Source organism: Alosa sapidissima, chromosome 21, assembly GCF_018492685.1.
Source record: "Alosa sapidissima isolate fAloSap1 chromosome 21, fAloSap1.pri, whole genome shotgun sequence".
NCBI lineage: Eukaryota > Metazoa > Chordata > Actinopteri > Clupeiformes > Clupeidae > Alosa > Alosa sapidissima.
Window position 1 is genome coordinate 13,436,884 of NC_055977.1, and position 11,788 is coordinate 13,448,671.

An 11,788-nucleotide genomic window follows, 5' to 3' on the forward strand; every position below is an offset into this window, starting at 1 on the left:
TCACAACTCTTATTTTCACTTCTCTTGTGTTTTTGTCCGTATAGTTCCTAAACTATAGTAGTGGAGGGGTTGCCCATTAAAATATTCTATCTAAAAAATAGAGGCACAACAGTGTTTCCCATATAATTGAATTCTATTTGTGGTGGTAGGTTTGCAGAATTAACTTGAATGAAGCAGTTTAACAAATTAGCACAGCATAGTTATGATGCTAACCAGATTTAAGCACAATTTAGTACATCCTGGAAAATCATTGTGTGGTGGTCAATGATATGGTTTGATATTGTGGTGGGCCACAGACAAATTAGTCAATGTATGGGAAACACTGCACAATAAGCTAAATCAAATCTTCAGCCTCACAGCTTGTAACAGTCTGTGAACACGCTGTATTGCTGTCACTGAAATCATGAGATTATTTCGCTACTGTTATCCGTCCTGTTCTGGTCTCTCGTGCCGTTCCGCACTGCCTCTGACACTCTGTGTCTTCAGCTCTGTCACAGTGAGCAACGCTGCCTCGCTCGGCGCCCTGTTTCTCTATCTGTCTCTCTCACAACATGCAACTATGGCCCATAGCACTGTCTGTCTGCCTCACTCTGTGTCTCCCTCACACAGCAACACGCAAACACAGCAACTTAGCACTCTGTCTCTATGGCGCAGACACACACACACACACACAGAGAGACAGAGAGAGAGAGCGAGAGGGACAGAGAGTCAAATAAACAAAGCAATGACATCGTCTGACCACAAGCCCTCATGGCATGGCAGCAATGCCAGGCAGAGTTAGTGCCAGGCGCTGGAGGGTTGGTGGCGGTGGGGGGGGGGGGGGGGGGGGTGTTCGGGCTGGGGGCAGGTGTTCTGCTCTTCCACCAGCATGCCCCACATGCTCAGAGTGGCACTGTCTCCAAGCATCACCCACCACGGTTTTAAGCTCTGGGAGGATTAGCCAAAAAGCGACCAGAGCAGGCGTCGACCAGAGAAGGCACAGACTGGGTCCAGACAAAGAGCCCCGCGGGTAGACTGACCCCTGCTCCTCCTCTGTCTTGCCTATGTGAGGCAACCGCTCCAGAAACACAAAACCAGGATGTGTGTTAAAATATGTCCACTTCTATAGACCCTTTCAACAATAAAAACAAAAACAATGCTTGAACGTTCTATTTGGTTCCCAATCTACTTCCTCTGCATTAAGATAACATATGGAATGTTAAAATGGAAGCCTTGTGGGGCCAACTATGATGCTGATAATGGAACTCTCTTGAAAGGGTCTATAGCCTAAATATAAACAATATCTAACTTCCAAGGCCTCAGAATAGCGCTAGGACTTTATTTCATGGTCCCCTGCTGTCCACTTTTACATCCCTGGTCAGTCTCCAAGGTATGACCAGTCACACACACACTCACCCTGATGCAAGCAGAGGGGATGCCAAGCTGCTGAGGCTTTTGTCGTCAGGACGATGCCCTCTGATGCCCTCCTGTTGTCAGCCATGGCTTTAATGCTCCATAATCCCATATCGTGACACCACACTTATCAAGGCTTTCAGAATGAAAGTGACGTCTACACACACACGCACACACACACACGCACACACACACGCACACACGCATGCACACACACACACACACACACACACACACACACACACACACACACACTGTCTCTTTAACTCTTTCTCTCTCTCTCTCCCTCTCGCTCACACACACACACACACACACACACACATATATTTACATATGCAACATGATGCCTTTCTGTTTTTTTTATTGTACTCTTACCACCTCCTTCTTTCACTCTGTCTCTCTCTCCTCTTTTCTCTTTCTCTCTGTGTGAATCAGAGGTCATTATCTACGTGTGCTGTTGAACTTCAATCAGAGTGCTATAAAAAGCCTGGCAGAAATCAGGATCATGCAATCCAGCACCCACCATAACACCACTATTCCAATACCTACACTAGGCTTTTATAAGACCTAAAGTAACCTCCGTAAAGGCTTGCATCAGAACAAGCGGCTGTCCACAACAATGTGTCCGTGTCCTTGTTGAGGAAGCTACACTTTAGCTGTTTTTACTTGGGCATGCCAGTGCAATAGGGAGGCTTTCGCAAGGCGCTGCACTTACAGGAAACTGTAGAAGCCTGTGAATGTGAACGTGATCGTGAGAAGTTGCTGCCAGAGAGATCACACACACATTCTCTCTCACACACACACACATACAGCTGGTGCGTAAACAAGTCCATGTCTGCCACTCTTACAGTAAACACACTGAAGTTTTAAAAGAAGTTGCAATACTTGTCAGAAATCTTGTCTGATGATACATGACCAAACATGACCAACAGACATGACAGTGCAGAGCACTTGTGCAGTATCTTGCACATGATAGGATGTACTAGTTAGAAAAGGGAAACTTTCATGGTCACAGTGTAAAGTTGCAGGACCACTGACTGTCAAAACAACAGACATCTGTCCCACAATGCGCTAGGCAAACAGGAAATGAGTTTGCTGTGTTTGTCTGCAGCTCGGACAAAGCAGCAGACAGAGGAGGCAACATTCATTACAAAGCTCCGATGGGTCTGCCAGTATTGACATCAAGAGTCGACCATGCAGATGATAACCAGAGGCCTGTGTGTGTGTGTGTGTGTGTGTGTATGTGTGTGTGTGTGTGTGTGGGTGTATGTGTGTGTGTGTGTGTGTGGGTGTGTGTGGGTTCACCAGACCACAGACATAATCGAAAGCCCCTTTGGCAGTGTAAAGACTGGTCAGAGCAGGGTGATCTTACACAATCCAGATGGCACATTGACTTTCTCAGACAAAGAGTGCCAAGTTCCTCTTTTTCTCTCTGTAGCCCAGTAGCACAGTGTTCTGCTGCTGCTGATGCTAACTTTAGCATGCAACTCCCATCCTTGCACAGTCAGCAACATTAACGTTGTGTTTTGTCATCACGTTTCCCCTTACCAGATCAACTTGCTGATTACAGTCATAATCGGAGTTAGGAGTGACTGACTGTGCCAGCGATGACCATATATGACCAAAAAGAGCCTCTCCTTGCCTTTAGATGGAGGAATAAGGATTTTTTAAATCCCATGATGCATATGGTCTGTTTCTCTTTGTGCTTTGAAAGTCTTCATCTACACCCATGATATCCTTATTGTAAATCTAAATATATCCTACAAACCAAAGTATGAATGCATGGAGGAGAAAATATGTCTGCTAAGATATACTGTGTCTGATATTAAATCTTGTTAATCTATCTTCCACTGTAGCAGTGCACATGTCTCTATCTGTAAGCATCATCAAAAATAATAAACTAGTTGCAGGGGCTTTCCAGAGCCCATTTGCAGGTATCATACTACAATAGACAGCCAGAAACACCGAAACAAACGAATAACATATAGCCCGGTGCTTCCAGACCGACCTGAGCTCTTTACAGCAAGTGATAGGATAACGGGACCTAATGGCTTTAATTACTGACCACTCGACCAGGAAAAATTGAGAGGCTGCCCGGCAGAGGCGGTGGCAAGCCTACTGAGGCAGACAGACACGTAATGACACACACGCTGCGCTACCATTGACAATGGGGATGACGCGGAGGGAGGCTGCCCAGCGAGCAGCTAAGTTTTGGGGATGGGGACATGCAATGCTGTCCCATGGAGATCCGGAGGACTTGATGGGCGAGTCCGTTATTACGGGCCGAGAGAGAGAGAGAGGAAGCTCTCACATCTCTCATATACACACAGAGAATGAAACATCAGGCACGGCACAGCCACGCACATTGTCGGCTAGGGCTATGAGACACCAGGCTACTCGTCTCCTTTAAAAATGGACGCGCACAGCTGTCCATGTCACCCGTGCTAAACCACTGTACAGTAGTAGGTAACGAGAAACGGTGGCATGAATGCGCGTCACCCCCGGCGTTGATCGGGCGAGCGCACCGGCTAACGGTCAGCGTGAGCGCTGTCCGTTATCAAAGAACACAATTTTGACATACCTGTAAAGTGTTGGAGCCTCGGTACCGTGCCTTGCACCCAGAGACTCAGCACTTGCTGCACTGATAGATTAATAGAATAATCCCTGTTCATGTTTCTGCCGCTGCCACTGCTGCCGTTGCCGCCGCCGCCGCCCGGGTTCGCACCCCTCTTTGTCAAATGGCTGTACGTGGCTCTTGACGAAGACATCGAGGAGACCAGGGTGCCAAGAGGAGGCTTACCCCCGGTGCGCCCCTATCTACCGGTGCCTCTGTTTCGGCTTGACGTTCGTCTCCGGTCTGGAAATCGAGGGACCACTGGCTCGTCTGCTCCTTGCCAAGGAGGACGGCGGCTGGTTCGGAGCCATGATGAGGACGGCAAGGCGAGCGCAACGCACACAGTCGCCCTACATCGGCTCGCCTCCCTACATAATGCTTAAAGGCGCAGCCACCCTTAAAGGGGAGTGTTCTGTAAATATCTAACCTACAGTGAAATATTGCAGTTTATGAATGAAAACCAAACATGTCTAAATGGCAAATTAACTACAACTACTCCTACAAACAGCACATGCATGTCCTTGTAATCTGTCTCTGCAACCGAAAAGGACGGGTAGATACCATGTGAACTGTTGCAAAATAATGCAAGCCTCTTGCTATTTTCGCATCATTAATACATTTACCTTATCATCCGGAAGGCCCTCGCCTAGGGCATAGATTTATGCAACAGTTCTTGTTGCAGTCTTTATAATATCCCTTGCCTATAACCAGTGTCAATCAGGTAGTTAGTGACAGATATAGGGTAATTATGAATTTCGTTTAAAAAGTGTTTTGGAAGAGTTAATTAAGTCAGACTTTAATGTATTCTAGTCATAAGAATGTGATCCCAGTTACATATGCAGGGATGGATTACTGCACGGGCCTACCGGGCCCAGGCCCAGGGGCCCAAGGGGTCAGGGGGCCCTGAAAGCCCAAGCCTTTGCATGGAATCATTGCCTCAATATCAACAAATCAGGATGTAGGCTATGAATCTGATTTAATTTAGTATTGGCCATCCCCAAAATGCACCAGAATACAGGAAATCACATCAAACCAATTGAACATTTTCTGGGGGAGGACCCCCAACCCCCCAACCCCCCCCCCCCCCCCCCCCCTCCCAGATATATGACAATAAGTGGGGGGCCCTTAATACATCTGGGCCCAGGGGCCCGAAAGTTCATAATCCGCCCATGTACATATGTACTGTATGTCCCCACTTCCCAGTCCCTTTCCTTGAGCAGAATGTCTGATTTGTGGGTTTCCTCACCTTCACCAAGTCTGAGTTTTCTCAGCTTGAATGTAACAAGACAGCTTGAAACAGAGGTGTTGTGATCAAGCCCCTTGAATATTCTAGAAAGTTCTCAGCTATAACAGACGTGTCCTTGTTTTTCACAGCTCTGAGTGGGGTATATGTCCTGTTATATTTTATGAAGCTATTTATAATGTAAGACCTAGCACAGGGCATTTTCTCCCAGAGTGAGGAAAAATACAACTTGGTAATTTATAAAAATGGAGTAGGTCGTATTTCAAGTGGCAAAACTAAACTGGCTGAATCTGTTTTATTCTCCAAAGGATCTGATGTTTTATTGACATTCTGCGCTGCCGTCAAGAAGAAAAGAAGTAACATGCGGTAACAAGCTGCAAGAAGCAGAAGGCTCTATAAATCTAATCTCAAAGGTCTCCCAGGGTCAGGCCCTGGCTTTTTGAACTGGACAGCCAGGATAGATGGGGCGTTGTCTTGAGGGTCTGTGAATTTTCTGCACAGTGATGCACTCCCCTCCAATTACCCCCTGAGTGTGATCTGAGCTCGTTAACGAGCAAGCGCCGCTCACAGCATTTCACCTTCTGTAATTAGAAGTCAGTAAAGACGTGACATCATGTCTGTTGATTCTCAAGACAGGAGTCATTACAGGACTGCTGTCAGTGTAATAGGTAAGGATACAGGTGGTTCAGGTAACATGGTGTCGGACGTGTTCAGATGTGTGTGTGTGTGTGTGGGGGGGGGTGGCCAGTTCTTATTTTGAGAACAGACACAACACTTCTCAAAACCCACTGCCTCAAGATACTCTGCATAACTGTGTGTGTGTGTGTGTGTGTGTGTGTGTGTGTGTGTCTGTCTGTCTGTCTGTCTGTCTTTCTTGAAATCAATTTCATCTCACTTGCTTTAAGGAGAACATACTACAATACGGGTGGTTACTTCTCAGGAATGTCCCTATATCTTCAACGTTCATTCCCACTATTTGGGTCATAAAGGCCTGTAATTAATGAGGTAATGTATTCAGACCCCTAATCTACTGTCTCCTATGGTAATTTATCCTTATTTGAATGGGTGGAAAAGTATTTTCTCCTCCCCCAAAACAACCAGGCCATTTACATTTCAGACGAATCAGCCTTAGTTGGTTAATTTGACCTTGAATTTAATGAGAAGCTGTCTGAGGCGGAAAAAATTGGAAACATGTCCCTCCCTGGATGGTTTATTCGTAAATTCACACATTCTTTAAGCTGTTTTTTGGCCCTTATGTTCGTCCAGCTGTTCTCCAGCAGATGGCGCATTTAGCCCATATTTACACCTTCCTGCCTTTCTGCCTCGGTGAAGGGGCAGTAGTTTTCCACTGAGGTCCTAGTTTTCCCAAAGGTCCTCACACATGCAAACCACTAACTGTGTGTGTGTGTGTGTGTGTGTGTGTGTTTCTGTGTGCACGCTTGTCATAATAATCTATTCCAGTCTGTCATATTATTTGTTATGTTATCAAAACATGCATACTACTACTACTTCTACTACTACTACTACTACTATTACTACTACTACTACTACTACTACTACTAATAATAATAATAATAATTGCTCTTATTATTAGCATTGTTTTGATATTATTATTATTATTATTATTATTATTATTATTAGTAGTAGTAGTAGTAGTCTAGTTTTTATATTGAAGAGGGAACAATAAATGATCATTACCAGAAATAACACTGTAAAGAAGTTTGCACACTGATTACTATCCACCAAGGAATCGTAGACACAATTGACCAGAGCATAGCGTGTGAAGTAACAATGCAGTGGGCATTATCCCCATGTGAATACTGCTTCTGGCCTGAAACAGGGGACTTTGGCTGCAACCTGAGAGGCCTTCATATGTCAGAGGCTAGCTCTTTCCAACATTGTCTGCCTTCTCTGACCTCTCCACGACTGTATGAACCTGCCATGCACCACATCTATTCACCCAAACCCTTTATTATTCTCTCTTTTTGTTTTTTTTGGTTTGCTTGATGTCTCACCGTCATTGTCACCGTCACATGTTCTTTGTTATCTCTGCTCTAACCCGACACCCGAGCGGTGAGATGACGCCGGGAGCATGCTCGCCCCAAACTCACCTTTCCAGGCTGTGCCACCCCTGTCGTCTGAGCGTGAGTCCCCAGAGATGGCACACTCAGACGGGGTGAGTCATCCATCAAGTTCCCCTCTTCCAGGGATCATCCCCCTTCAGAGGTGGACAACGGGGGGACCTTTCCTGGAAGCTGCAGCGTCTAAGCATGAGTCATGACTTCAGCACAGCTCATCTGTGTCACTATACGGCAAGCAAAAACACAATCGGATAAAGTTTCATAATAGTAATTTTATTCATTCATTTCTTTCATGTGTATTAAGTTTACCTGATTTACTGTACATCTATCATCAAGGTTCAATCATTTTTGACACAACAAAAAACATTTGAGTCATGACTCACATCCAAATGCGTCATCATGTCGATTAAGTCTAGTTTCACAATATAATTTTATTCATTCGTTTCTTTTGTGATTGAAAAATCTCAAAAGTCTATTATCGACCTTTCAGGTGATTTTTGCTCAAGCTGATTATTTACAAAAAAGTCATCAGACCCCACATTTGTGTTATGAGTCATACACAGCACACTGTGTTGTAGCAGAGCATGGTGCTCAGTAGGAGTGCATTTATGCTTTCATGAACTAATGACGGTCATCACTCATTTAAGATAATGACCTTTCAACTGTCAAGGTCATTCATCCTCATTTTCACCAAAAGAATTAAGGGTTCCGGTGATCACGGGAAACCACCATGCTCTGGGCCTCTGGTAGTTTCTTTGTGATCGGGGGCCTCAGATCGGAAAGATAAGACCTGAAGCCCTGTGTTTAAACAGAAATGGGCAGGGGAGAGTTAGCGGAGACCTACACCTACTATGGGAATTAGTCATCTAGAGGATGACAGCATCCACCTTCCTTACTCATATCCTGGGGCAGCATGTCTCTCATGAACCTATAATAAAAGAGGATTTCTTCTGCTGAAGCTTTTGATGTGGAATGTAGCGTTTTACACACACACGGACAGACACAAATCATGTGTTGTTTCTGGTCTTCTGCATTTGACAGGCAGTCACACACACACACACACACACACACACACACACACACACACAAACACACACACACACACACACACACACACACACACACACCACACACACACACACACATACACACACAGAGTCACACACACATATGCACAGACATTCACACACACACACACACACACACACACACACACACACACACACACACAGAGTCACACACATACATATGCACTGACATTGACACACACACACAAATACAGCTCTTGGCCCAAGCTCAAAGCAACAACTGCCCTGTATACATGTGTTACTTCCTCTAGGAACACTATCTTTACCAGCAGTGGATATAGTGTTCACTATAAGTATCTATCGCACCATACCTTCTCTCTCCAAAAGCATCCTGTTCTTATTGTTCCAAATGCACTTAGGCAGATCAACACAGCAGTGAGTTCCTCTGTTGATCTGCACCAGGTCCTGTTTATATGTCTTTGAATGAGTACGAAAAACCCAATGGGACAATTTATGGTTGTGCTTTGACAGTCAGCAGGCGGTGAGGGTTTAGTGGCGGTTGTGGTGCCGTCGGTGGATGGGTGGGCAGGTGAGCTGGGCAGTACGCAAACACGGCAAGAGTGGCGGCTGTAACCCTTTCACCTATTGTAGAGAGTGGTTAGATTACAATAGCTATCTAGCTGCAGGCTAACACAGGTGTAATTACATGACCAAAGCACAACTTAAAGCTCAATGACACTGAGAAATGACAGGGCGTATTCAGAAGTTTAACTGGGGGGGCTATCACTGTCCATCACCCCTATCCCTGTCAAAACCCCCACCACATCAATGAAGACCCTGCTCGCCCCCCTACAAGCATCCACAACCCCAGTGATATCCCAGAGTTCAGCCGCTGTGGGACCACTGGGTACAAAACCAGTTGAGGTGGTTACGAGGAACACATGAAAGGAAACAGAACCCTGTTATTATCGTCCTTCTAGTAGCAGAGCAGAGTGAGTGACTCACGGGAGGTCAGGATCAAGCCACGACTCTGGTCATGTCACGGCAGGCCTGGTGTGTGTGGGCGTGCCGTGCCGTGCCGAGAGCACAGCCTGCCTTTGAGAGTATTGCTCACCTCAGGGCATAGACATTCAGAAAAACGTCAACATGGCACTCAGAAAACCATTACATGGAACTATGAGTCCGCAGCTATCCAATGACAGATGTCGGTTTCAGATGTCAGATAGTATTGTATGTGAGAACTTCAAGTGTATTGTCTATGTTCCTGTAATATGGCTGCTGTCAATGACACAGAATATGATAGCAGGATGATAATGCGCACAGTAAGACTTAAGTGAAGGTCACAAATGTCTACTAGCAATATGATAAAAAAAATGTGTTTCACTTTTCTGGTTTATGTAATTATCTAATATGGCGCATGCACTCATATGCAGAAATAGACACTCTGGCAAATATATCAGTATACATAGATAAACACACATAGATAAACACAAAATGGCACTGTTTTTTTAACCATAATTTAAATGGCAATGAATAATTTGGGCAATTCCACCATGGTGCAATGCCATTCCAGTCAGCAATAACTTATTTGGTAAATAGAGTAGCGGATGCCAGACATACCCACAGGGGGAGGAAATATTTTATTCATCATCTCTCTCTCTCCTTCTCTGTCTGTCTGTCTCTCTCTTCTCTCTGTCTGACTGTTTCTGCTTTTCATTAAAGGCGTGGCTTGTCCACAATCACTAATTTAATGGCCTGATTTTGTGATCAAATGCTGGGCGCTGGGTGCAAAATGGTGTTTCTTATGTTTCTTAACCCTCCTGTTGTGTTCGTTTCATGTTTACTAGTTTTGTGTTCCCGGTCAAAAATGACCGCTGCATTATAACTTGTTATAAATCCATAGTAACACATATATTATCATCTAATGTTGTGATAGACCTTTGTATCAACTTGTATTCTATTGGATATATCCAGTTTTGAATGAACTTCCATTTGGTATTTATGGCCTGCAGGCTTCATTGACTTGAGCTTATGCAAGTCAGAAAAGGCAAGATTTTATTGGGGAAAGGTTCCAGTGGGGGCTGACATAGAAGCAAAGAGGGGTGTGAGGGTGTGTTTGTGTGTGTGTGTTTTATGTACAGAAGCACACATACAGTCCATCTGATCAGTGCCTGGACTCAATTTATCCACTGACTATTTTCTCATTAATTTCTAATGGCCGGTCATTTTTGACCAGGCATGCACATGGGTGTTCTAAAGTTAAATAAAACACTCAAATTGTTATGAAAATTATCAAAATGTGTTTTGTGTGTTCAAATGCCCTGTTTTAACAAAGTCATGGAGCCTCATGGTAGTCACAATATTTTTGAGAGAAAATAATTGTCAATAGGAAACAACATTTACCCCAATAATGTTCAAATGACTGAATAAAAATCCTAAGGATATTTATCCTGCAGAGGAGTTGCTGCTTACATCTTGTGACAGTATGTCTTCAGCTGTGCTTTATATGCAGCTTATGCTATAGACCAGGTTTTTCTTGGTCAGTGGCGTAATGATTTTTAGAGGGTGTAAGGTAGCGATTTTTGGATCATGCACCAGACCACACCTTATGTTGTTAATTGCCACACCCCTGGGCGCAAAGTTTAACAAAAGTGGAGCGAATGGCGAAACATTTCTCGCTTTATTAAATATAAAATAAGAATAAGCCTTGCGTCGCGTTATGTGCCACCTTGCGCCGGGTGCACAATAGGGCCCTAAATCTCTATTCCTTATTCAATTTTTCAGCCACACATACATCTCTCTCTCTCTCTGCCTCCCTTTCTCTGTCAGTCTCCCTCCATCTTTCTCTCACTATTCTACACACCATTTCTTTTTTTTCTACAATCTTTTTTGTCCTCTCTGTCAGAGGAAACAGTTTTTTTTGCACAGTTCACAGGTAGATGTGATTCTCTAGCGGCGGTTTGCTGTGAGCTTTGGCCCAGAGTTCACAGAGATCGCATTTGTTTGAAATGGAACCCAGGCATCATCTGCGTGTTAGCCACAAACGTTCTGTCAGCGATGTGACTTTACCGAAAACAGGAAAAAAAGTTCAGATGGGTTTAACAGAAAAAAAAAAACTGAATCGGGCTTTTAAAGGATCTTATATGGTTGAAACTGACACTAACTGTAACACTTTGAGTTCAAGCGTCATAAACATGGTAGATAGCATATCCTGTTGTAACAGCCATCGGACAATGGCATGACAGTGCCATGTCACCATTATCACTAATTATCATGATAGTTAAAAGAATGTAGCATGCAATTATGTTGTGTACCTTTTTACCTATAGCTGTTATAGTGGTCATGTGAAACACTGCTACAAATACTCTTTTTAACATCTTAAACTGTAATAACACATAGCGCTGGCATGACCTTTACCAGGGGTAAGCCA

At 44.4% G+C, this 11,788-nt stretch overlaps 1 protein-coding gene across 2 annotated transcripts in view; it reads right to left on the reverse strand.

The window, feature by feature from the left end:
• Positions 1-4,605, reverse strand: part of tmem170b (transmembrane protein 170B) — a 28,052-nt gene extending 23,447 nt beyond the window's left edge. For both annotated transcript variants that reach the window (XR_006026087.1, XM_042076369.1), the window contains exon 1: positions 3,974-4,605. Coding sequence is in view for 1 of the 2 variants with exons in the window: in XM_042076369.1 (XP_041932303.1) it covers positions 3,974-4,160 (187 nt within the window). In the remaining variant the exon portion in view is untranslated. The remainder of the gene's footprint in view (positions 1-3,973) is intronic.
• Positions 4,606-11,788: the final 7,183 nt, after the last annotated feature.